This window comes from Tiliqua scincoides, chromosome 9 (assembly GCF_035046505.1).
Source record: "Tiliqua scincoides isolate rTilSci1 chromosome 9, rTilSci1.hap2, whole genome shotgun sequence".
NCBI classification, from domain to species: Eukaryota; Metazoa; Chordata; class Lepidosauria; order Squamata; family Scincidae; genus Tiliqua; species Tiliqua scincoides.
The window spans coordinates 13,864,035-13,891,077 of NC_089829.1; the positions used below are offsets into that span (position 1 = coordinate 13,864,035).

At 44.5% G+C, this 27,043-nt stretch overlaps 1 protein-coding gene across 1 annotated transcript in view; it reads left to right on the plus strand.

The window, feature by feature from the left end:
* VPS13D (vacuolar protein sorting 13 homolog D) overlaps positions 1–27,043 on the plus strand; it is a 136,506-nt gene that overhangs the window by 78,082 nt on the left and 31,381 nt on the right. Inside the window, exons 50-65 of the mRNA XM_066637903.1 lie at positions 1,328–1,470; positions 2,683–2,813; positions 4,032–4,207; positions 6,739–6,862; positions 7,468–7,703; positions 8,712–8,820; positions 9,307–9,470; positions 9,896–10,004; positions 12,553–12,732; positions 13,575–13,688; positions 16,033–16,182; positions 16,591–16,740; positions 19,486–19,582; positions 21,033–21,181; positions 21,358–21,492; positions 22,233–22,400. Coding sequence (XP_066494000.1) covers positions 1,328–1,470; positions 2,683–2,813; positions 4,032–4,207; positions 6,739–6,862; positions 7,468–7,703; positions 8,712–8,820; positions 9,307–9,470; positions 9,896–10,004; positions 12,553–12,732; positions 13,575–13,688; positions 16,033–16,182; positions 16,591–16,740; positions 19,486–19,582; positions 21,033–21,181; positions 21,358–21,492; positions 22,233–22,400 — 2,335 coding nt within the window. The remainder of the gene's footprint in view (positions 1–1,327; positions 1,471–2,682; positions 2,814–4,031; positions 4,208–6,738; positions 6,863–7,467; positions 7,704–8,711; positions 8,821–9,306; positions 9,471–9,895; positions 10,005–12,552; positions 12,733–13,574; positions 13,689–16,032; positions 16,183–16,590; positions 16,741–19,485; positions 19,583–21,032; positions 21,182–21,357; positions 21,493–22,232; positions 22,401–27,043) is intronic.

Consider the following 27,043-nt stretch of genomic DNA (forward strand, 5'->3'; position numbering starts at 1 on the left):
ACTTGCTGGAGCCTATGCTGGCTCAACACAACTGCTCTCAGCATGAGGACGACTGTTTGACCTCTCACCTGAGCTGTGGGACGAGGGCTCCCTTCACTACTTGCTGTTTCACATCTGTGATGCAGAAGTGGCAGCGAAGGAAAGGCTGACCTTGCTTTGTGCAAGGCCTTTTATAGACCCTGTGCTACTACAAGACCTTCATTCATTCATATACGTTCCATCTCTAATAAATTCATGTATGTAAATTTATTCAGATTTTAAATGTAAATTCTTCTTTTTCCCGGCCCCCGACACATTGTCAGAGAGATGATGTGGCCCTCCTGCCAAAATGTTTGGACATCCCTGGTCTAGTCCAACACCCAGTGCAAGCTACTGTAGCTAGTGCCAGGCAGCTGTTGCAGTTAGGAATGTCTTCCTCGTGTTTAGCCTAAATTGCTTCCTTGAAGTTTCAACCCATTCATTCTAGTCCTGTCCCCTGGAGCCACAAGAGAACAAGTCCTCCCCTTGTTCTGCGTGATGGTCCTTCAGCTATCATATCTGAAGGCAGCGATCCTATTCCTTTTCTCCAGGCTAAGCACACCGGGTTCCTTTAACTGTTCCTCAGAGGACTTGGTTTCCAGACCCTGGCATCTTTGTTACCCTCCTCTGAACCCATTCCAGCTTAGCAACCTCCTTCTTAAAATGTGATACCCAAACTGGGATGCAGTGTTCCACATGAGATCTGATGAGTGCAGTTGAAACTATTGTTTGTTGTGATTTAGGTTTTACACATCTGTTAGTGGAGCCCAGCATCACATTTGCTTTTTTGCAGCTGCATCATACTGCTGGCTCATGTTCAGCACATGGTCCGCCACCCAGATCCTTTTCATGTACACTTTATTGCTCTCTCAGTTATAGATCCAGTTTCTATCAGTGATTTTGGTGATGGCGTCACATGACTTCTGAACCTATTCCTCTAGTTGGTGGTGGCGGCACCAAAGGGGGAGCTCTTGTTTTTCAAAGGGGGATGGATATTTTTCTGGAGCCCATGCCCATCTTATGTTCCCTTTGCCACTACTGGTGTTAAATATGGGCGTTAATGTTCTTATTCTCTGGTTTTTAAAAAAATCTTTTGTAGCATATTTGTAATTTTATGAATTCTGAAAACTGCCTTGAGTGCATTGGTAACTGGGGGCGGGGGAGGAGGGTGAGTTGTAAATACTTTAAATTAAATAAATAAATATAAATATAGTTGTTGTGTTGACTGGTTTCTTAACTTGTGGACACTTGAGCTCATCTGGATCTTTATGTAAGTTCCTGAATTAGTGCACCCTGTTCATTTCTGCAGGTGCACTATGCGAGTTGGGAGGGGAATTCACCCGGAAGGCATGCCTGGCTGGTGCCAGGGCTTTTCTCTGGATGGAGGAAGTGGGGTCAGAGCACTGAAAGTAATCCAGCAAGGAAACCGACCAGGCCTGATTTATAACATCGGTATGTAACTGTCGCTGCATTGTTATTAAATACTTTTTAAAAGCTATGATTGGCTTCCAGGATGACTTACACCAATGAAAATTCATCACAGAATCCAAGAGAGAGAACCTAGCCAGTGGTGTCGCTCGGGGGGGGGGGGGGCGGCAAGGTAAGCACTGTAGCACTTCAACATGCTGTGTAAGCAGCCCCTCCCTCTCACCATCTTAGCTATTCTGGGCGGTAATGGCGATACATATGTTGCCATCACTGCCCAGAATGACTCCAGCGGCAAGTGAGAGGGGCCCACTTACACAGCATGCTGTAGTGCTGCAGTATTTACTGCATTCCCCACCACCAGTAGCTACATCACTGAACTTAGCAACAATCATGTGATTTAAATCTGCTCCTAATTTAAAGGAGCATCAGAATGAGCAACATAGACACATCTCCCAGGTGAACCTCACCCAGGCTGAGACCAAATCTGCTCCCAGCAATGTTGCTTTGGCAAGCATTGGTTGCTGCAGAAGATGGTTGTGTGCAGGTTCTATTAACTCTGGCATTTAGGAGAGTGAGGATGTTTCTCTTACACATTACTCAGCAAGGCATTTACTGAGTCAGCAATCTTTGTGGAAAGCCTAACTCTGCAACCAAACCACCAGGGTCCAGCACTATCTTCTGCCAGGCACCCTATTCTACCAGTATACATTTCAAGAGATTTTGAATACATGTTGCAGTCTGCACCTCTTTGTTTTCCGTGTCTGTCACAAGAGTTTAGAACCAAGGTTGTTGCGGGGGAGGGAGGAAGGCAGCAACATGATTCTGGGGTTTATGCCGCTGCCAGGGGCAAGGGGGATGCACACTTGCCTACAGCCAGCACCAGTGTCCGGGGGGGAGGGATCCAGGGCTCCAAAAGCCCCCTCTGCAGGGCTCCAAAAGCCTAGGGAAAGCTAAAAAAAGTGCCCACTTCCAGTTTTGCGACAAAAACCAGAAATGAGTGGTTTAAAAAAATAAAAGACTTGGGGAGCCCTGCAGAGGGGTCTGCAGGCTCCCCAGATCCCCTCCCCCAGAAGCTGGCATTGGCTGTATGCAGGTGTACAACCATCCCCCTGGCAGCTGCCTTCTCCCCTTCCTGGTGGGTTGTGACCCACCAGTTTGAGAACCCCTGACCTAGACATCCTTTAAGATCATAGAGCTCCAGTTGCTTCTGTTTTAACAGGCTGCATGTATTATTAGGTATCGATGTAAAGAAGGGGAGAGGCCGCTACAGTGACACCTGTATGGTGACGTTTGCTCCACGCTACCTGTTGGATAACAAGTCCAGGCACAAGCTTGCCTTTGCACAGCGGGAGTTTGCCAGAGGACAGGTAAGAAGAAGAGCTTGTTCAGGTGCAAGCATTTGACCAGGTTTTGATAGCAGCTACAAAATGTATTTATTGGCTTTGTAAACTGCTTTATGAACAACTTACGGCGCAATTCTAACCCACTTTCTAGCACCAACATAAGGGTAGTGTGACTCCAAGGTAAGGGAGCAAGCATTTCCTTACTTTGAGGAGGCCTCCATGAGTGCCACCTGCCTGCAGGATGCAGCACACATCCCATTGGTTCAGTTATGCCCGTGCTGGAAATTTGTTTAGGGTTTGGGCTTTAGTAGAATTCTAAACAGTTTATATAAATGGTCTTAATAATAGTATTATTTACTGTTATTTCAGAAAAATTCCCCTGCTTACCCCTGCCTGCACTTCCTCTCCCTTCTGGTGTTGAATATTAGATTGTAAGCCCATCACAACAGAGACGTGTTCTCTTCTTCTGTGTAAAAAGCATTCCAAAGCAGAACCTTGGATGATCCCAGCAGTGCTGTTAACTGCTTAGATCAGGGGTGTCCAAACTTTTTGGCTGAAGGGCCACATCATCTCTCTGACAATGTGATGGGGCTGGGAAAAATCAGTTTACATTTCAAATTTGAGATGGAACTTATAAAAATAAATGAAGGTCTCACAATAGCTCAAGGCCTAGAAAAGTCTTTGCATAAAGCAAGCAAGCCTTTCCTTTGCAGTTGCTGCTGCATCACAGACGCGAAACAGCAAGCAGTGGAGGGAGCCCTCATCCCACAGCTCATGCGAGAGGTCAAACAGTTGCCCTCACGCTGAGAGCAGTTGCATCGAGCCAGTGTGGGCTCTAGCATATCTCCAGAGGGCCAGACTTTGGAGACTGGGGGCTCCCAGCGGGCTGGATTAGGAGCCCCCGAGGGCCGCAAATGGGCACCCCTGGCTTATTCATCTTCTGCAAGTGTGTAGAAGGCAGCATCTGTTCCACTGCTGGTATTAGGTCATGCATAAGAGGACATACAGGGGAGTGAAGAAAGCAGCAACACTGAGAATGGTCCTTAATACAGGTTTTCCCATAAATTTGATTGGCGGCTTTTCATTGCTGGAAAGAGTTGCGATAAAATGAGGGCTTTTTTGATTCTGCTTTTGTTTCATCACAATGCTGTATGTTCTCTCTGTGTGTGTATGTATTAAGAAAGAAAAAATGAAGTGCACCTCTGCAAACATCTTTGACGACTATTTTTCCCTCCCCATCAGGGCACTTCCAATCCAGATGGCTACATCTCCACCCTCCCCGGCTCGAGTGTAGTTTTCCACTGGCCGCGCAACGATTACGACCAATTACTCTGTGTTCGGCTGATGGATGTTCCAAATTGCATCTGGTCTGGAGGCTTTGAAGTCAACAAAAATAATTCCTTCCACATCAATATGAGGTACTTGCTATATGGGGCTCCTTTTACTTTAACCATTTTTTAAAATTGGCTTGAGGTTTAGAGGCAGGTGACAAAATGCCTGTACATTTCATGAATTTTCATGAGGAAATTGGATCTGGATTATTTAAGGAACTCTATATTCCAGGCAGCTTTGCATAAGTTGCCCTCATGAAGCCTCTTCCCTGGGAAAACCCAGCTGATCCAGTCCTTACCAGCCTTTCAACAGTGCCTGAAACTCTCCTCTTTCAGCTGACTCTTTCTTGACATTCTCCCTTGTAGCTCAGTTTGGACCTCTCTCCGTGTCTTTAAGGACTTATTATTATTGTTTTATTTATCATATATTGTTTTATTTGTTATTATGCTGGGCTGGTTATGCTCTGCAATTTGGGATCTAGCCAAGTTCCTGGGAATCGCAGAGCTATTGCAGTAGAATTTTTACTGTTCTGAAGAACATTGTTTTCTAGAGCTGAGCTGAAGGCCAAGAACATCAAGGTGTTTCTTCATGTTTCTAGGCACTGCTCCAAGGGCTCCAATGACAGTTGGCACTATATTGACCTTCTTTCTCCTAGAGACACCCAAGTTCTACTCTCAGGATATCTTGTGATCTTCTCATGTTCTTTTCAAATAATAAAATAAAATACTAAGTGTTATTAAGAATATTTGTATACTGCTTTTCAACAACAGTAGTTCACAGAACAGTTGACATAGAATTAGAAATCAAATGGTTCCCTGTCCCCAAAGGGTTCTCAATCTAAAAAATTGAGCCTTGATTATTTAGAGCAGGGGTGCCCAAACCCTGGCCCTTGAGGCCTTTCAATACGGCCCTCAGGGAGCCCCCAGTCTCCAAAGAGCCTCTGGCCCTCTGGAGATTTGTTGGAGCCCACTCTGGCCTGACGCAACTGATTTTGGCGTGAGGGCGACTGACCTCTCATGTGAGCTGTGGGATGAGGGCTCCCTCCACTGTTTGCTGTTTCACATCTGTGATTTAGCAGTGACAGCAAAGGAAAGGCTAGCCTTGCTTTGTGCAAGGCCTTTTATAGGCCTTGAGCTATCGCAAGACCTTCATTCATTCATTCAAGTTCATCTTTAATATATTCATTTATGTAAACTTATGTAAATTTATTCAAATTTTAAATGTAAATTAATTCTTTTTTCCTGGCCCCCAACACAGTGTCAGAGAGCTGATGTGGCCCTCTTGCCAAAAACTTTGGACACCCCTGGCACAATATATATCACTTACAACCCAATCCTATCCTGAGCTGGAACAGGCAGGCAGGCTGGCTGGCTTGCTCTGTATCCAGCACAGGGTTGAGGGTGCCTGTGGTGCAGGTAAAGAATCAATCCCCTTTACCTGGGTAACATGGCAGCGACCCAAATGGGGCTACTCGGATCTGCACCACCTGAAGGGGTGGTGCAGATCCGAGCAGCCCGGCACTAGATCAGGCCACCCAGGAGCATAGGATCCAGCCTAATTACCGGATCCTGGCACTACGCCCATTCAGGGCCTGATCTGCCTGCCTTCCCCCTGCTGCGCCCCAGAACGCCCTCTCCAGACCCCTGCACCAGCTGAGGAGGCCGGCACAAACTTACCTAGTGCTGGCATACTCAAGGCCAAATTCAGCCTCCAGAGGCCAGCGCACAGACATGCGCCAGCCTGCCTTCTCCCACGGTGGTGCAAAAATGCCATAAGGGACTTGTGCTGGCCCAACTGGGCCTTTGGATTTCACCCTTAAATAAATATTTATTGTGCTCATAAAGAGTGTTGTGTTTTCTGTTTGTTAATTGTTGTCTTGTTAATTTCTTTGGATATGGAAAAGTTGGAGTATAAATGCTTTTAATAAATAATTAGACATCTTTGTCACAAAGGTTCCGGTTGGGCACTTATATATTGTTAAGATCCTTTTCTTAAAGGCAGCAGAGATCTTCTCATTTCTTCCACGTTTTCTAGATGAGGGGAAGGGCATGCTCTAGATCAGGCAGCATATCTGAGAAGTGCTTTTTTGACCACAGCTTTGTGTTCTCCCTGCACTCCCCAAAAATGTGAATTTGTGATCTGTCTTTCTTCAGATGTTAACAGCTGAACTGACATTTGTTGCATATCATGAATGTGGACTGTTAAGAGATTTTTCTTGGTCTTATTCAGGGAGGTGTGTGGAGTGAGGCTGTCCATGTAGAAGGTGCATTTAGTGATGGGACAAGGTAGTGGTCAACCTCCTTCCAGGTCATCAGGTGTTCCAAATTAGAGATGGTCTGAAATGTTCAAAGATGTTGGAAATGTTCAGGCTCTGTAGGCTTTTTTGGAAGGCATTTCTCATCAAGATACCAGGCAACTGTTTTTTGTTTCTCAGTTCTGTTTTTAGCTGTGCGTGTGCATTTCAGATGTGTGAAAATGGTACCGAAGATTTATTATAGTGCCCAGTAATCAGTAGACACTCAACTATAGACAACTACTGAGTTCAAATCATCAGTTTGGAGACGAGCCTTCCAAATATGTGGAATCTACTGAACTACTTGTGTTCAACCTTTCACAGGGACACCCTTGGAAAATGCTACTTCTTACGAGTAGAGATCACTCTCAAGGGAGCAACATACCGTGTTTCGTTCAGTGACACCGATCAATTGCCACCTCCATTCCGCATAGACAACTTTTCTAAGGTAACAACCTCTTGCTTCTAGAAGCCACAGATATTTGATTGGAGTACAGGAAGTGCAAGTTAGAGTGTGTGTGGCAGATGGAAGGTTGGTTGAAAGCCCATGAGAGCCAATTTCAGGTGCCAGCTGAGCTGCAGATCCATTGGCTGGCCTGCTTACACGTCTATTTCTGAATTAGTATCATATATATTTGGAATATTTATACCCAACCTTTCGATCTAAGGATCCTCAAGTCAGCATACAGTAAACTGAAATCAGTAACTTTACATGGGGGCACATGTGCAGAGCCATCAGCCCGTAATTATCTGGCTGGTGGCAGGTTGTGCATCCCTCCAGGTCCCTGGTCCCCAGGCATGAGCCAGTTGAAGGAAGCAAGTTCTGTTTCGCAGGGTGGGGGAAAGGGACCTCCTTGGGGCTGCTTCCCTCCGACATGTGGCAGGGAGCCAAACTGCTCTTCCCCCTTCCTTGCTGAGATAATTTTATTCCCAGATTGAAGCAGGGGGCAGCCTCCCCAGAGTCTGCAGTGTCTGATAGGCAGAGTTGATAAAATCTAAACTCTTGGCAAACCTTCCACTGCTTGCAACATCCTTCACCCATTTTTATTGTAGGTCCCAATTGTGTTTACTCAACATGGTGTCGCAGAACCACGGTTAAGCACAGAAGTCAAGCCAAGTACCTCTCTGGATTACGCCTGGGATGAGCCCTCTCTCCTGCCATATATAACGCTGACAGTGAAAGGAGCCGGCTCCTCTGAAATCACGTGCAGCATGGATGACTTCCAGGACAGCAAGCAGCTTTATTATGAAAACTTCATTTATATTGCTGCCTCGTATACTTTTTCAGGGTAACTGCTTTATTTGATACTATTCTAAAAAGGTAGCCTTAGACAGTGTGTCATTTTCAGGCTTCATGTTGTTCGTTCCTCATTATGGGAAGCCATCATAAGGTAGTTTTTTATTTTTCACATATTTATAGTGCCCTTCCTCCAAGGAGCTCAGGGCAGTGTACATAGTTACTGCCCTCCTCTTGTCCTCACAGCAGTCCTGTGAAGTAGGTGAGGCTGAGAGATAGTGACTGGCCCAAGGTTACCCAGGAAGCTTTATGGCTGAGCAGGGTTTTGAACTTTCCAGATCTAAGTCCAACTTACAAGTTCCATTTATGTCATTAGATAGTGGGATGTTGCTTTAGTAATTCATACATAAGAACCAACAGGCTGAATTCTTGCAATGAGCACTTTTTTTTCTTTTATATTCTGAAAAAATAAATGCTTGTACAGCTTACATAGATGGTAGCACACGAGTTCTTCAACTCAGGTTATGATCTGAGCTGGAGAAGAGTTACGGATTTATTTTGTTAACCTTAGATTAGAAGTGAGTTCTTTTAAATCACTCAGGAAATTATGGACTGAAGTAACATAGCTACAGTGTCCTTGCCTCCAGCTGAAGCAAAGTCTAGCTAAATGTAATCTCATTTGTTTCAAAGCTGTCTTCCCTTTTGCTTGTCCTGCTTTCGGAGTATGTGATCTGCAGGGACTTGTCTTTTTGGTCATGATACTCTGTAAAACAGTAATCAACTGGAGCAGGTAGTTCTGAGTTTTTGGTCATACAGAACTTTCCATCGACCATCATGGCAAGACAGCTGTCTATAACTCTTAGTTTTTCAGAAGAATCTCATAAGCGCTCAAAGTTTAGACCCCTCTCTGTCTGACATGATAAAAGTATTTGTCAACAGATGCTGTCTCCTAAAAACTGCCTTTACAGTCAGCCTATTAAGGAGTTCACTAACATGGAAGCTCGTATGTTATTGTCTCTCCTCCATTCTAATACACAAATGGATTTCCTTGGACCTCTAGTTTGCAGGAAGAAACTGGAAGGCCTGTGGCTTCAAGTAAAGAAGTTGATTGTGCTGAGCTCGTCCTAGACGTTTCTCCAAAGACACAGAGAGTTGTATTAAAGAAAAAGGTACAAAACATGCCGAGGTGGATTATTGAGAGATGTGACCCTTGTTGAATGTAAAGGAAGTGGTGGGTAGGCTCAGAGGTATTGCTACAAACCATGGCTGATCGTTACTAGCGCAAATGTTTGGGTCACATGCTTGTGGGGGGGGGGTGGAATTTGCAACTTCATTTTTGATTTAAAACAGATCACAGTTGTGTTCTAACCACTTTTTGTTTTGTATCATTCGTACGTGTTTGGTTTGTATCATCCTGGTTGGATATCCCAGCTTGTGTGTAAACTGGTTAGAACAAGCCACAGTTTTTTCAAAGTTTTGCCGTGTGTATCAGTTGTGATTTGTTGTAAACAGGAAGCAGCAAATCTCCTATTGCTAAGTAGGAAATTTGCCTAGTTGTCTGAGCGAAAGTCACTCTAGATCGTCTCATGAATTATGTTGGCATTAGCTGATCGTTCCTTGAGCTGTTTCTGGTTGTGTTCCTTCCTTACTCGCAGGAGCCGGGGAAGCGTTCCCAGCTGTGGAGAATGACTGGCACAGGCATGCTTTGCCATGAAGGCTCTGCCGTCCCTCACCACCCAAACAAACCGTCCCCTCCTCGGACCACAGAATCCTCCCACATCTTGGACATTGCCGGCCTAGCTGCAGTCACTGATAACAGGCATGTAAACCACCAAAGGATTCTCTAACCAAAACTCTCCCAGTCTCCATAACAAAGAGCAGTTAGAATCTGAATGTATTGTGAAAATATTGTAATTATTCATTACCCCAACAATAATTAGGAACCTTGTTAGCTCAAAAAGTCTTCCAAGCATTGATAAACTGAACGTGTTTTGACATAGGCTGATTCAAGTGTAACATCAAACTGTGGTGGTATATGAAGTTTGGTCAGTGAGCTCGTTGGGGTTTACTTCTGTGTAAATAACCACAGTTTTGCAGCCTTTTTTGCTTACCCCACTTTTTTCGGAACGTGGAGTTTGAAGATGGCTTTGTGGGAGCATAAGTGAAAGAAGGGAAAGAAGATTATTATTATTTTTTAATCGGAAATAAAATGGAGGAGCAGAATCTAACTCTTTCCTCTTTCAGGTATGAACCGCTGATGCTGAGGAAGCCAGACAGGCGACGTAGCACGACACAGACCTGGAGCTTTCGGGATGGGAGGTTGGTCTGTGGCATGCACGGGCTGGTTGTCCAGGTGGGTGATGGTGTTTACCACATGGGAGGAGTGGGAATCAGCCAGTTGTAAGATCTGCCATTTATTTTGATTTCTTATATGTCACATAAAGTTCTCAAAACAGCTGATGTAGCAAAATGAAGAAGAAGAGGATTCCAAAGGGTCTTACTGTTGTGTTTACAAAAAACAAACAAACAAACAAACAAAAAAAAACAGAAAGGAAACACCAGCAACAACTACTGGGAGAGGCACTATGCTGGGTTTTGGGTAGGGACAACTGCTGTACACAGCCCTTTCCCCTGCTCCAAATACAAGAGAGCCACCCCTTTAAAAGGGTGCTTTTTGCTCATTAAGGAGGGGAAATTTACCAGGAACCCTAAGTACTGCTTATTAAACTAATGAGCTGCATGTTACTTTTTAAGGATGGTTGTTTTTCCTGCTAGCATCAAATGCATTGATTGATGTGCAGTGGCGTAGCTGGAGGGGGGACGGAGCTGCCAGTCTGGCAGGGAGGCTCAGCAGGGCCTCCCCACCGAACTGGCTGTTCCGTCCCCCCTCTAGCTACGCCACCGTTGATGTCTGACTCAGCAGTTCACTGAAGATTAAAACCAAGCCTTTTTAATTGCTCTGGGTTTTCCATGCTGCTGGTAATGGTGCGCAGAAGCATTAATATAATGTGGTGAGTTGAGAGAAAATGGATCAGTGTTTCTAGCCCAGGAAACTCACAGGGGTGTCCTTGAACATGGTGATATCTCAGCCAAGTTGAACTTCCCTCACAGCATGATTTGAAGGCTAAACCATGGCTCTGGGCTTCTGGGCGAAGGGTGGGATGTAGAAGGACCAGTGAAATAGGGAGAAGCTATGCTTGCCTTTCTGCTAGCCCCCACCCATCCATTCACCGTCCCCTTCCCTCCATCCTTTTAAAAAAAAACCTGAAAACATTCAGGATAGTCCCCTGTTATGCAAACCTTGACCCCATCCTACTTTCTTCCAGGAATTATTTATAGACTATGTATTTTATTCCTTTTTTTGTTCATGTAGATTCGGTTCTTGTTTCCAGAAGTCTCTTTTTTTAAAATGTGCTGTCATCTACATTGTTTGTTGCCACCGGAAGCTTTTAAATTCTGAAGTTAAGTTGGTATGATTGTGATGAATTTGGCTTTTTTTAATTACAGTATTTTCAGAGAGGATGTGCAAATAATGTCCATAAAAATCAACTCTGATTTAGCAAAAACTAATTCAGATCTTTGATCAAAAGCTTCCAACACTGAACTTTGCATCTGGAATGCATTTGTAAGCTACAGCATAACAGATGCACTCTTCACAATTCTTTATTCAAGGGATGCTGTCAACATTTGTGATCTCTCTTATTCTCCTGACTTGCCGCACCCTTCTTCCTTTATTCCACTCAGTTCCCCCCCCCCCATTTTACAGCAGGCTTATCAGTGATATTCTTAAGCCTTGCTCTTAAGCAAGCGTTGGACCCTCACCCTTTCTTACTTAATGCTGCACTATTAACCTTTCAAGATTGCAATGCTAAGAGAGTAAGAGTTACGCAGATGTTTATTACCTCATAATTTCTCCACTTCTCCTGTTATGTTTTTTTTAATCGTTTGCAAGGCTCTCCCTTATGCAGGGTGCGTGTGGACTCTGTGGCTTTCCAGACTGTGAATTCTGCAAGGATCTGGCATGTGAGGGTTGTGATCATAACTTCGTATTATGATCATGTGGCATCTTTGAGTGTGGCTGGTTTTGTGGAGACTATCTATGCCAGGGGTTTCAAACATAAGGCCCGGGGGCCGGATGTGGCCGGCGGAAGCTTTTTATCCAACCCTCAGGATCTCAGCTGCTGAATAGTGCTGAGATGTTACTGCTTAAAGGACAGGCCAGATGAAAATTGGGCTCTCCAATATCTTGAAACATGATCAAGATTTGCATATTTTCTCTTCTGTCATTTGCATCTAGTAAGTTCCTAAGTGAGAAAAAGTGCTTATTTTTAGTTATGACTTGTTATCACTTCTGCCTAGTGACATCACTTCTGACCCTCAGCAGGAACAATGAATGCTTTTTGACCCTCTGTATGAGTTTGACAACCCTGATTTAGGCATTCTCTCTATGACAGCATCTTTAAGTACTTGCATTCCCTTTACCTGACTATGCTGTGAATGCAAGAGTGCCATTTTGGAAAAGGGCAGAAACCTAAAAGAAGCCTAGAGAACTTCCCCTTGAACAGAGAAGTGCTTCATGGAATATCTTAGAGGGAAACCCTACTGATCTTGCATTAACAGTGTGTGCATCATTAAGAAGAACAAAACACACCCACTTCATTTTACCACATCCGCTAATACTAAGTGTGATGTCTGCATTGGCTCTAAGTCCCATTGAATTGGGAAGTGGGGCCAACTTTTAAGTTAACCTGCATAGGATTATAAAGGTGATGGAAATGTTCTGGACTTGAAGACTAGTCGGAGGTTTGGCAACTGCAAATGTTCTTGCTGCAGAATACTGTCTGAAAAGGAAAGGAAATGTTTAACACCGTCTTCATGATTTGGGGTTTCTTTCTTTGCAGGCCAAAGGAGGCATAGCAGGATTGCATGATGGAGCCGAAGTTGTTCTTGGTCCTGATGCATCTCTAGAAACATTGAGCCCAGCTCCACCTGAACAGCAGTTCATCTACCAGAAGATGAGGCCTGGGTCAGGGGTCTTGGCAGCCAGGGTCATTCCAGATGGGCCAACCCGAGTTCTGCAGGTGATGGGCATTCTCCATGTGCTCGCTTAGCCAGTGTGCTCTGCAAGTACAGACACTGTATTATAAAAAAGATTTACAGGCTGTCTTTGTTTATATATATAACAACATTTTATTGACTGATACCTAAAGGTACAGAGATGGGGAGCCAGTCAGCTCTCCCAAAGAAGGTAGTGTTCTTAAGTCTGGGTGCTTGTAAAGGTCTGATACTTGCACCTGCCTACTATCTGTCCACTAGTACTGTAACAAGGAGCAAGGCTGTCTTTGAAGACCAAAGCCTGCAAGTAAATTCATGCAGAATGATTAAAAATCGCATTGAAAAAAACTGTAGGTCAGTGGAAGAGCATCTGCTTTGCATGCAGAAGGTCCCACGTTCCACCCCTGGCATCTCTAGCCTGGGGTGGGAATGACCCCTGTCTGAGACCCTGGAGAAGCCACTTACCAGTTAGACGATACAGACTTCACCATACCAGTGGTCTGCTGACTTAGGGCACAATCCTAACCAATTTTGCAGCACTGGCATAGCTGTGCCAGTGGGGCACGTGCTGCATCCTGCAGTTGGGGGGGGGGGCAGTCATGGAGGCCTCCTGAAAGTAGGGCAATGGTTGTTCCCTTACCTCGGAGTTGCATTGCCCTTATGTCAGTGCTGGAAAATTGGTTAGGATTGTGGCCTTAGTATAAGACAATTTTGTATGCTAGGAATAGATATTCTGTTATGTTGATTTGTATATTGCAAAGTGAACCTTGTCAGTCCTTTGTAGATATTTGTTTTGAACAGGCTGAAAAGTGTGAATTGAATTAGACTGCAGGGAGAAAAAAAAACCTAATAATACATTCTGTATTAGATAACAGACTTCAACCAACGCAGAAACGATCGTTTCTCGTATGAAGGGGATGAGTTGATGCTGGAACAAGATCTACGAAAACTGAAGAACCCAGATGTAGAACAGGAGCTGGAAGTGAGTCATGAAACTTTTCACTCTTTGGGTGTGTTTTTCTCCAGGAACCTAGGACTTTTTTTACCACCATTGAGAACATTTTGCTTTGCTTCCCAGGTTCCAACTCAGGGCCAAACTCTGGCCTTAGTAATTGCACCTTCTTGTTCCTTAGTGGTGTGACTTTGCAAGCCTGCAGTATAGACATAGGAATTTTATTTTTTTTAATTGTATTTTGAGAGCATCCTATGGTATTAATGGCTATGCTAAGCCTCAGTTTGCCCAAGTGTCAGTTTGGAAGCTTGTAGGGAAAAGGTTGCATGACCATATTTGTAACAAGGATGAAAACTGGTTACAGATCACTTGATGTATGAAGGAATAACTGAGCTGGCAGATGTTAAAATCACAGAGCTTTAAAAAAAAAAAAAAAACACCCTCCTAGCAGACAAAGAGGAGTGTAGTAGATATCTCTCAAACTGGTACTTTATCCATTCTCAGAGGGTGCTTATCAAAGAGGCAAATGAGAGTGGGTACAAAGTATAGAAAGATAAGAAATGCTAAGGTACAGTTGGTCGGTGTGTTCTTCTCTGGAGGCTCTAGGTAAGTAGCCACCCATGTGAACCCTCTGAATCTGTGAATGGTTAAATCTGTGAATATGGGAGCTGCACATGTGGAGGGTCCAGTATACACATAAAGCACTTTGCATGCTCAGAAACCACTGAATACATGTTTGTTGTAATTGATTATTGTTATTGCTATTGTAATCAGCTTAGGGCCCAATCCTATTCAACTTTCCAGCTCCAGTGTAGCCACAATGCAGCCCCTTGGTAAGGAAACACGTGTTCCAATACCTTAAGAAGGCCCCAGTTACTGTCCCTCCATCACAGGATGCAGTGCACACCCCGCTGGCACAACTGCACCAGGGCTGGAAAATTGGACAGAATTGGGCCCTTAGGCACCTGGGAATCTGTGGGGCACACTAAAGTTAGGGAAAGATGATGATGATTTATACACCACTTTAAGTCCAAACAACACAGTCCTGGAACGAGCTGGAATCCCTAGCATGTATGCACTGCTGAAACAGAGACGCCCTGCATTGGCTCGGTCATGTCGTGAGAATGGATGATGGCCGGATCCCAAAGGATCTCCTCTATGGAGAACTCGTGCAAGGAAAGCGCCCTACAGGTAGACCACAGCTGCGATATAAGGACATCTGCAAGAGGGATCTGAAGGCCTTAGGGATGGACCTCAACAAGTGGGAAACCCTGGCCTCTGAGCAGCCTGCTTGGAGGCAGTCTGTGCAGCATGGCCTTTCCCAGTTTGAAGAGACACTTGGCCAACAGTCTGAGGCAAAGAAGGAAGGCCCATAGCCAGGGAGACAGACCAGGGACAGGCTGCACTTGCTCCCGGTGTGGAAGGGATTGTCACTCCTGAATTGGCCTTTTCAGCCACACTAGACGCTGTTCCAGAACCACCATTCAGAGCGCGATACCATAGTCTTTCGAGACTGAAGGTTGCCAACATACATACATACAGCAGTTGATAAAGCAAAATAAATGAATAAATGATTCCCTGTCCCCGAAGGACTTGCAGTTTTAAAAGAGATGCAGGTGCAAAACTGGTGAGAATGTACTCCAGTTGCTCGATAGTAACAATTTTGTTTACTTGCTACTTTTGATTACTACAGTCTTGCTAACTTTATAAGAAAGGTTTGATATCTTAACTTGGATTTGATGTTCAATTACTTCTCTGCACCTGAACCTCATGTGTAAGAAAGAAAAGCAGATTTCGGTTCTTCTCAGGGGATTTATTTTTCCCAAGAATCAGAGTTCATGAAATGAAGAAGTCCCATTTGGAAAAATTTTCAGTAGCGAATATCTTTCATATTAACTGTGAAACCTCAAACTACAGCTGTCTGGGATGCTTATGTGTAGAATCATAGGACTCTGCTCAAACTTGAAGCTCATCCAGCCTGCCTCCGTGCCACACGGAGTGTTCTTTGCACATCAAGGAGATGTGGGGAGCTGAAATGAGATGCTTTATGCCAGAGATGTTTTTCGCATATTAAAATTTTAAGAGATGATCATGACATTTTAATTCTGCTGATTGATTGTAAGTTGCTGCTGTTCTGGTATTGTGGGTTTTTTTTTAACTAGGTAACTTGCTTTGTGTAAATATAATTATTGTAAACCCTCTTGCAAGGAGGAGGGGGGTTCCTTTTAGCTCTGAAAATCAGGACGTAAAGACTTATAATAATAATTAAATCCTAGTCTTATGGTTGATATACTTTTCTGATCCCCAAAGGCAGCAGAGTGAAAGCAGGAGTATTCTGCCCTATGCTTAGAATGATGTTCTGCTCTCTTCACAGGTTCAGTTGAAATTGGAAGGTGGAATTGGTTTGTCTCTAGTCAACAAAGTCCCTGAAGAGTTGATCTTTGCCAGCTTCACAGGCATTAATGTGCACTTCACAGAGCTGTCAACAAGTCAAGTGCTTGAGCTCAGTATACAAGACATCCAGGTAAGGGAAGAAAGAGTTTCAAAACCAAAGGTATAGATTAGGCTTGAACAAAGTGGCTTTGAAATCCGTTCAAGGATTTACTGGGTTAGTTGTTACGACTGTTATCTGCAAGGGCAAGCTATCCTCAGTTTACCCATAGGGAATGTTGAGGAAAGATAATCAGAAACATGTTCTCTTTTAGCCTTATATTGGGAGCAACCTACTATCTCTTCTACTAAAGTCCAGGCATTTTGATACCAAGTGCCCAAGAAATAATTGGCAAAGTGACAGATCTGCCAAGTCTCTGGCAAGCTGATACGTCTCATTTTCAAATGCTTGATCTGAAGCTCAATTTCTTTGGTTGTGAATTTTGACACAGTAACTTGGAACTGTCTTGTTGTTTTGTCTTTTCTCCTGCTCCTCCTTTAGGTGGACAACCAGCTCATTGGCACCACTCAGCCTTTCATGCTCTTCCTGACCCCCAGGACCAGTGAAAACGAAGCTGCCGAGACGGGCCCTGCTGTGCAATTAAATACCATGAAATTTCCCAGTAAGAGCCCTTTAACTGATATATACAAGGTAATCCAGCAACCGAGTGTTATTCTAGCCATTGAAAGTGTTGGTTCTCTGCAAAACTGAATGTAGCTATATAGATCTCCCAAGCATTTGACTTTAACCTTGCAGTCTGTTATTTTCTGAAATTCTGTGATCAAGAACCCCTTGTGGTGTGTAGTAGCTTACTGATTCTTGTTGGGACCTTCTACTTTTGGTTCCACTCATCCCAGAGCTGCCTCCTCTCAGTGGCCATTTCACTGAGCAGCTCTGTAATGTGGCATTTTGCAGGGTCAGTTCCTAGATTGCTTATTTTCATTTGCTGTCTCCATTCCCTTTTCCTCTTATAACCTGCCCTTTCATGGTACACCACTATTACAACATATAAATAGCACAGTTTAATAAAATTTGAACAATTTCCTGTTTATCTGAATATTTCAATGTTTGTTTATTAATTTTGGTGGAAGGATTTCAAAAAATGCCACTATTTTTGGCGTTGCATCAATTAATAGCTTAGCCACAATTTACACTATGCAGTTGTATTAGACAGCATGTATTATAATTCTTTAAGCAACAGGATAAATACAAACATCTAGCTTAGGTACCTAAGACAGTGTTTCTCAAACTATGGGTTGGGACCCACTAGGTGGGTTGCGAGCCATTTTCAGGTGGGTCCCCACTCATTTCAATATTTTATTTTTAATATACTAGACTTGTTGCTACCATGGTATGTGACTGCATTTGGGGAAATGTTACAACTCTGTACTTTTAATAAGCTACTATGTATATTCTTTTAACAATGATAGTCACTGGAACTTACTCCTAGGTAAGGGTGGGTAAGATTGTAGCCTAGATTGTTAAAAAATTTTCCTGCTTGATGATGTCACTTCTGGTCATGGCATCACTTCTGGTGGGTCCTGGCAGATTCTCATTCTAAAAAGTGGGTCCCGGTGCTAAATGTGTGAGAATCACTGTCTTAAGATATCTTAAACAAATTTAAGATAATGGGAAAAGTTTTGATGATACAAAAAAATTAAGATTACAGTTGCAATATCAAAAAGGATATAGTGGAAATGGAAAAGGTGCAAAAGAGAGTGACTAAGATGATTACTGGGCTGGGGCACCTTCCTTATGAGGAAAGGCTACGGCGTTTGGGCCTCTTCAGCCTAGAAAAGAGACGCCTGAGGGGGTTCATGATTGAGACATACGAAATTATGCATGGGAAGGATAAAGTGGATAGAGAGATGCTCTTTACTCTCACATAACACCAGAACCAGGGGACATCCACTAAAATTGAATGTTGGGAGAGTTAGGACACAAAAAGAAAATATTTCTTTACTTGGCATGTAGTTGATCTGTGGAACTCTTTGCCACAGGATGTGGTGACGGCATCTGGCCTGGTTGCCTTTAAAAGTGGATTGGACAAGTTTCTGGAGGAAAAATCCATTATGGGTTACAAGCCATGATGTGTATGTGCAACCTTCTGATTTTAGAAATGGGCTATGTCAGATGCAAGGGAGGGCACCAGGATGAGGTCTCTTGTTATCTGGTGTGCTCCCTGGGGCATTTGGTGGGCCACTGTGAGACACAGGAAGCTGGACTAGATGGGCCTATAGCCTGATCCAGTGGAGCTGTTCTTATGGAATTGGTGCCTCTAAATTATACAAGACAATAGTCTTCAACATTTTGTGCCGCAACCCCAATAAATAAAGTATGAGGCTGGGGACCCACTGCCAATGCTGCCGCACTCTTGGGACCAAATGTGGCCGTATTACCACCCATCCCATTTTTCTCTATCTCTTGTATCTTCACAACAACCCTGTGAGGTAGCAGCCTCAGCAGAGCCAGCCTTAGGAGCTGCAGGGCAAGACAGTGAGAAGAGGCTGCGCAGGATATTATCAAGAGCTCAGTTTTGGTAATACCATTGTTGAATTGGATCCGAGCCGTCTCTTGCACAGGCTTCGAAAGGTTCCTGCCATACCCCAAACAAGGCGTTTCATCCCCATTGGGGTCCCAGCTCACAGGTTGAAGAACACTAGTATACAGAACATTTAAAAATTTAAAAAAGTTTTTGAGTTTGCACAGTGAAATGTTTGAGTGCTTTGACCAAAACGTACCTTAATACAGTAAAATACATATATAAAAATAATAATTTATACCTCACCATTTTGTCCCCAAAGGGACTGTCGTAATAATAGCAGAAGTGAGGATTGCTTGCTCTCCAAATCTGCAGGAGTCAGCGGTCACCCATTTGCCTGTGAATTCTAACCACATTTTTAGCGAGCTGGTGTAGAGGCTGAGACTGAACCGTGAAGTAAAACTTCCCTTGTTCAATTCTTTACTCTGCCATGAATTCTTACTAGCAAGCCCTTGGCATCAGTCTTCAAAAGGGAACACTGGTGAAAAGGGACATTTGCTCCCCACAAAATATAAGAGGACACCACTTTAAAAGGTGTCAGCAGGGAATAGATTATAAATGCTTTGTGTTATTTAGGGCCCAATCCTATCCAACTTTCTAGCACCAATGCAGCTGTTTTCTTACCTTGAGGAGACCTCTGTGACAGCCACCACCACCACCACCACCGGACACAGTACATGTCCCATTGGCATGGCTGAATCAGCCCTGGAAAGTTGGATAGAATTGGGCCCTTTACTCTTATAAATTACCTATATGATAATAAATTATTATCTATATTATTCATGCAATGGAAATAAAAACATTCTCTCTCTCTCTCTCTCTCTCTCTCTCTCTCTCTCTCTCTCTCTCTCCAGCATCTGATGATCACAGCTCGTAGGTTCACAGTCCAAATTGAGGAGAAGCTGCTCTTTAAATTACTGAGTTTATTTGGTTATGACCAGTCAGAATCAGGTGTGTTGTCGAATCTGCAACTCGGATCTGTGAATCTGTCTGTAAATGAAGGAAATGGAAAAAATGCTTGCTAACATTTTGTTGTTGGGGGAGACAGCCAGAATTTGGAAGCATTTTGGCTGCCAGCAAAATATCTCTTACTCATCTCAGCTATGCCACAGTGCTATTTCAGCTTTATCTCACTTCCAGAAAAGTCCAATTTTCAATTCTGATTCTTGAATTAAAATGTCTGGATAGTAATGGAAAGCCTGTGTGCAGTCATGGTAGTTTATCAAATGGATTGCAAACTTTTTTGTTGAAATATCCTGTAGTGCAGTTCTGAAAAGGGTATTATGTAAAATAAATGCACTCTGCCTTTAAAGACAATGAAAAGAAGCTCTGATTTGGAGTCATAAGCAGGGCTGGCCCATGACTTCCTGGCACCAGAGACAGGGTACCAAATGTTGAGTGCCCCTCCTTATCCTGTATCCCACCAGCCTGCCTTGTCACCCTCTAGGCCTTAGGGGGATGTTCTTCGATTCACCCAGTGAGACTCAGGTTCTTCCGAAGGAAGTCCAGATGTGTAGAAGGTACCTTCTACTTCTTTCCCTGAGGCCAGTGTTTCTCCTGCTTTCACACTGAATGCAAATTCTGAGCTCAACCAGAGGAACAACTAGTTCTGAACTATTGGCTGGTTAGGAAGGCTTTGAAGTTGTTTAAAAATGGTCACCATAGCTGGGTTGGAGGCCAAAGATCTGAAGCAGCCTGCCCCCCTCCCCAGCTAACAGGGGAGGATTGGGTCAGTTGAAAGCTCTTCTACAATCCCCCAACACCTTCCCCCTCCCTTACTCGAACTGGAAAAGGAAGTGAGTAGAGGGGAGTGGTGGCACAAAGCAATAAATGCTCCTCTACACTTATTTATTATTTATTTATTTATTACATTTTTAAACCGCCCTTCCTCCGAAGAGCTCAGGGTGGTGTACATGGCTGCTCCCCTCCTTTTTTCCTCATAACAACCCTGTGAGGTAGGTGAAGCTGAGAGAAAGTGGCCCAAGGTCACCCAGGAAGCTTCGTGGCTGAGGGGGGATTTGAACCTGGATCTTCCAGGTCTGAGTCTACCTCCCAAACCACTACACCACCCTGGCTCTTCTTTGTTCCTCCTTCCATTTTTGGGACAAGGAATGGCAGGAGGAGGAACAGTGGAGCCAGGTGGTGGAACCCTTATTGGCATCCCAGACAGCCCAGTCCTAGCCATAAAGATCATCCCATGACAGGTTTATAGAATACAAAGTTGAGCCGCTCTGCAGCAGTGGAGGAACTTAGGCTTCAAACTGTACTAGTTTGGTGGTTTTTTTTGTTAGGCCTCTGGATGGGACCTCTGTTCAGTACTGATCTTTTTTCATGGTAGTTGTATTTGAATGAGTATTCCAGGGTATCTATTGATGCCTGTGTTATGCACTCTTGGCTGCAGAGGTTGAAAACTATGATGAAAATCTCCATGACAATCCTGTTGATCAAAGTGGAGCCCAGAAGCGATATTACTTTGAAAACCTCAAGATCAGTGTTCCCCAGATCAAGCTGAGTGTCTTCACTTCTAGCAAGCTTCCCTTGGACCTCAAGGTAAGGCTTTGTGCCACCTTTGTTTTGACTGTGATCTGCCTCCTAGGGTATGCACTGGTTCCCTGAATTGTGGACATTCCTGCACAGTCCATTCATTGTGGTGCTTTTTTGCCATGGGGCAAAGCATTTTGTTTAACAGCCAAGCAATGGTAATCCACCTTTTCTGTCTTGTGTAGGCACTGAAAAGCACATTGGGCTTTCCTCTGGTCAGATTTGAAGATGCTGTGATCAACCTGGATCCCTTCACAAGAGTCCACCCCTACGAAACAAAGGAGTTTATCATTAATGATATCCTGAAGCACTTTCAAGAAGTAAGTGCAGCGTCTTGGAATTGCTGCAGTGCAGACAGCAGGGCTCATTATAAGTGGTGCACTATATGGAGCCGTGTTTTTGCTCAGGGTCATCAGGGCCTTTGTCTGAACACTCTCAAGGGAGGGATGCCAGTGGAAAGGACGATTCCTCTATCATCTCAACCACAGGGGCAAACGCAGCGAGTGCCAGCAGTTGACCTGAGAAATGGAAGATAAGGCATCAGAGTGACTTGTGGGGAAAGGATGCAGATAGGTGCTGCAATTTAAAAAGCCAGTATGTCTTGTTTGCAGTGTCTCTACGTATATGCTGCCTGCACTAGGGCCAGATGCCAGGTGCACCCAGCATTGTCACGTAGGAAGTGTTTGTCTGCTGAGTCAGGACCTTGGTCTATCTAGCTCAGTACTGTCTGCACCAACTGACAGCAGCACTCCAGGTTTTCCCAGCCCTCCTTGGAGATGCCAGAGGTTGAACCTGGAGATTGAAACAATGGTTTCTGCTGTCAGGAATTCCAAGTGCCCCGCTACTTAGCTATAGCCCCAACCCCTCTAATCCTTGCACGAACTGGTGAGGAAGAGAGCATTCCAACAGGACTTACCCTTTCTGTTCCTTCAGAGATCCTTGCCATTCCTGTCATGCTTAGAGCAAATGAGGAAGATCTTCCTGCTCATTCTTTCTAAAGCACAGCCATTTTTAATGTTGCTGTAAGGTCTGCTAGTGACGTCTTGGGTCCTTTTCACAGGAGCTTCTCAGCCAAGCCGCAAGAATCCTGGGATCCGTGGATTTCCTCGGCAACCCGATGGGCCTCCTGAATGATGTGTCAGAAGGTGTGACTGGGCTTATAAAGTACGGGAATGTTGGTGGCCTTATAAGGAACGTCACACACGGAGTGTCCAATTCTGCTGCAAAGGTAATTGCAACGTGATAGTTACAGTAGGAATGTTGAGTCACTGAGATCCAAAGCGCTAGTCTGGCTTATTTGCCCTGTTTGCTCTTCCATCTTGGATGCCTGTAAAAGACACGACAGAAGATCCAGGAAAGGAACATTATATCTGTCCCTGAGGCATGGAACTGTTCTGAACAAGCCAGGACTTTGTTTTCTAGATGTCATAAGTCCTGCCCATCTGATATGGTGCTTGCATTTGTCTGAGTGACCGTTATTCACGAACTGTGTCTCGGTTCAGACATCCAGAGTAAGGAGTGGTGGTGGTGCAAAGCAGGCATGCAAGCCACAAGCTTGTGCAGCATACTGAGTGAATTCACAACCCCAGTGGCTCTTGCACCTCTTTCAGAAGGAACGTTGGAGGAAGACAGATCCTGTTTTGCTCCAAGGCAGCAACACTTTTGGGAGGGTGTCCTTATGCAGGTTAGCTCTTCCTGTTTGTTTCAGAGGCCGGGCCATGTGACACCAAGAAGACTTTATAACCCCTCCTAATTCCAGACCAGTGATGGGGTTTCTCCAGCTTGTCAGCTCATTTTCTGTCAAGTTGGTTCTTTGGTCGCTTTCCCCCTATTGTTGTTGGTTAGGGTAAGAGGGGAACGTGAATACGGATTTGGTGGGAACGCCTTTGTTCTCGTTGCTGATTAATTTTGAAATTAATTTGAGGCAATTGGAATGATAGTTGCATTTTACCTCTGTTGTCACCCTGCCTCCAGCTCTTAACAAAAATAATCCTAACTTTATTCATTCTATTTTATACTTGAAAGCTCAGCCCTCAATTTGGGTCCTGAACTTTGATTCGTGGTTTGTCACAAATGTCCGAATTGAGCCATGGTCGCTTATTTGCATGACTGATGTATGGCTCTATCCTTTCTGTGTTTGCAGCATTACTGGATGTATGGTCCAGGCTAGGCCATGCCTGAGACTACCCAAGGCAGTTGCTTCAGGCAAGGGTTTGGTGGTGGGGGGCACTTACCTCTACAGCACATCTTCCTACTTCCTGGATTTGAAGAGGAAGTGGGGAGGAGGAAAATGGTGGGCTAGGGGCAGAGACTGGTGTATCACCTGGCGGGGACAGCTTTTGACACACTGTCTCAAGTTCCAGGAAGCCTTGGGCTTGCCTTGATATGATGAAGAGCCTGAATGACTTGGGGGGGGGATGCAGAAGGGGCAGCAATAATGATCTACACACTGAACTTGGGAATCCCCATGATCAGTCTAGGAAGCTTGCTGCCTTGTAGCCTCGAGTAACTTATCCAGTCTCCACAAATGTTAGTGGATTATAAATGACTGTACCAGCAAGAGCGTAAACAGAACTGTTTAGTGTAAACTTGCAAGTGTTGGTAAGTGGAACTTGGCTTGTATTGTGGACGAGTCGTGCAGTTTTAACAAATGTTTTACAAATGTGGCTTGTAACAGTCTGTTAGCCAAAGGATGCCAACGCCTTGCTGTTCTGGAATTTAAGCAAGCTGCTGGTTGTCTTAGCCAAACTTGGTCAGTTGACAAAGTGAACTCCTCCTGCCCGGAAAGGAGCAAAAGCAGTCATGGGGAGGGCAGGGGACGGGCAATTCACACAACAGTTTCTGAGATGAAGCCCTCGCTTGTAGTATTTCTGTGCCAGAGTGAGAGGAAATCCACCAGCTTTTGAGGTGTTGAATTGGTAGTTTCCATTTCAGAGTTCCTGTGGTTCCTTTTTTCTTAATGTTGTTTTAATCTGTGTTAGATCCACTCCCCTGCTAAAATTCGGCTTAAAATTTGCTCAGTTGCACAAACTGGGTTTATGAAAGTATATTTACAGAACTTAATGTATTTCAACCCTGTCTTTCCCCCACTACTCTGGATACCCCAAGTTTTGTTTCTCCTACCTATTGGGGGGGGGGGTGTTTTGCCATCCAAAAGTTTGCTCATCAATCCCTATTGTGTGTTTCACCAATACATACCGTAGCAGGGCCTTCTTCGTAGTGGCACCACATTTGCTGAATTCCCTATCCTGTCAGGTATGGGTAGAAGGCAGACAGAAAGGTTTGTTTTGCCTGCAGTTGATCTTGGGGGATTTAGAGATATGAAAATGAGCCAGGAGGCCTTGGGTCAGCTCTATATCTTATAAGGACAGTATGCTGCATGTTGTCTTCATCCCTCGGTCAGTGTGCAAAACTGACCTCTTTCAGTGAACTTTCTGTTACAATCTCGAGTTTTATCCTAAACAGTGAAGCTGAATTCAGCATCCTCCTAGACCCCAATGTCTGTTGCTATGCCCTTCTCAAATAGCTCAGGAACCCTTTGAGACACCATCCGGTGTTGGAAGGAAATGATCCCATCTTACCACAGGAGAGCCTGGCTGGGGCAGTGAAGCAATGGTCGTTGCTTCGCCTCCGTCACCGTCTGCGCGGGAGAGTGTGGTTAATGAGTCTGCCTGCTCTTGCTGTAACCCCTCCATCTGGTTCAGAAGAGCCAGGCGCTTTTCAGCTCCTTGTCTACGTTACTTCAGTCCTGGGTTTTCTGCAGTTGGGGCAGCCAAAATCTGTTATCCACAGATGTCTGGGAGAGCTTGTACCTTGTTGTATTCATTCCGCTTCTTATCTGGTTTCTTTTTCTCTCTTTCTTTTTTAAATCGCTCAGAAGGTGCAAATTCACGTGGTCTTTCTGTGTCCTTGATGAGCCTGAACTTCAGTGACCCCTTTAAAAGTAATAAAATGCCTGCAAGAATTAGCTGGGCGCGCACTCACATCTCCCCAGTTTATGAGCTGTGTCTGGTTTTGCCATTGTATAGATTTTCTGTTTAATCACTGTGTTGATTATTCCCGTAATGGTTTTTCCATGTATCTTGGAGCACGTAGTTGGTGAATGGCTTCTTTCAAGTCGAGAGGTTCTGTGTATTTAAGTTGGCACACAAACCCAGGTTAATGAAAGTTCACTTCCAGACTGCTCGGCAGCATGATCCCTTGGAGACTGGCTGCTTTTCTGCACTAAGGAGGGACTTTGATCCTAAATATAGACACCTGGGGGAATTTCCATTCCATCTGCCACGGAGACTCCAGCACTTGTGTAAAAAATGGTTTGAATTATTGGCATCATTTCCCCCTCCCCCCATCTTTCTTGGTTGTTATTTTCTCCCTTAGGTTTGCTTATACTAAATTCTGTTCCTCCTTTGGTGGCTTCTCAGTCAGAGGCGACAGTTGGAGACTGAACTCTTAAACCACAGAAATCCTTTATTGGTTTAATTTTGTCCTCTGACTCGAAGCCTGGCTTTTCTTTTAACTTTTGCCAGTGAAAGGAGAGGCATTGGGTTTGCAAAGTAGGCGTTTCTGTGCCGGGAGCCGATGGACTTGTGATGTTTTGTCACAAACAGCTTCCTGTACTGAACATGGAGCAAACTGTTCCCTGCTTCTAAGGGTTTTGTTTTTTTTTAATCCGTACTTGCAAAGATGGGAAACCTCTGTCCTGTCTCTGAATATAAATTCCTTAAGGGCTGCCAAAATTTCTTAATAGAGAAAAGCTGTGGCATTACAAGGTGGTGGCAGGAAGCCCTGGATTATACAACACCGTGACTGTGGCAGATGCTATGGCGAAAGGTTGTGTCTCACCTAAATTGGTGTTCCTGTAGTTTCATCCCTCTGGTTCTAGTTCTACCCTCGAGCCAAAGAGAATAAATCATCCCCTTCTTTTGCATCTCATATCTCCCTTTAGACTGATCCAGGCTAAACAGATCTTTTTAGCCATTCCTCACAGGACAAGTTGTCCAGATCACTTTCCAGCTTTGTAGCCCTCCTGTGAATCTCCTCCACCAGACCTTCTTCAAAATATGGTACCCAAAACCAGATGCTGCGTTCCAAGTGAGGTCTGACTAGCACAGAAGAGAGCAGAGCTGTTATTACTTGTGATCTGGACTTAATACCTCTCTGTTAATGCAGTCCAGCTTTGCATTACCTGTTTTTTTTTTGTTTGTTTGTTTGTTTTTTGCAGATGAGCACGTTCAACTTATTTCCCAGAATCTCAAATTGATGCATCACCCGCAGGTTGCCCATAGTCCATTAGTTTGACCACAGTGTCCTTTTTGTCTACTCCTGGCCCCTCTTATTCAGAGCAAAACTTGATGCACCAGCCTGTTCCTTAGGACCAAGCCACTAATGTGATTGGTTGAAGAGGCTGTCTCAGATGGCAGCTCGGCAGTAGGTTGTAGGCGGAAAATGTGCCCCTGCAGTTTTCCTCCACACTTCTTCTGTTCATGTCCCTCTTCCTTTTCAAATCCAGAAAGGAGGGTTAGGAGCAGCAGAAGATGGCCCCCCTCCCCTGCCCACCAGTCTACCTCCAAAATACCTCAGGTAGCCTTGTGAGACTGGCCAAGCCAGCAGCCAGGTCTGCTTTGGTGTTGGCCCAGTCTTGCCCAAATGGTGGGATTTGTTCTCAGAGAACACACACATAGACCGGGGCTAGTTCTCCCATGTGGTCCATGAGTCAGTGTGTCAGCTGTGGGCTTACAAGCAAAGCACTCAGTTCTTGGGAAGGGAAAAGCAGTCTCTTCTGTGGTGTGCTGATTTTTCCTTCCTTCTCAAAGAAAATAGCCTTTTGGGAAGGAGTTCTCACTAAGTTGTTCAACTCCTTCTAAGTCAGGA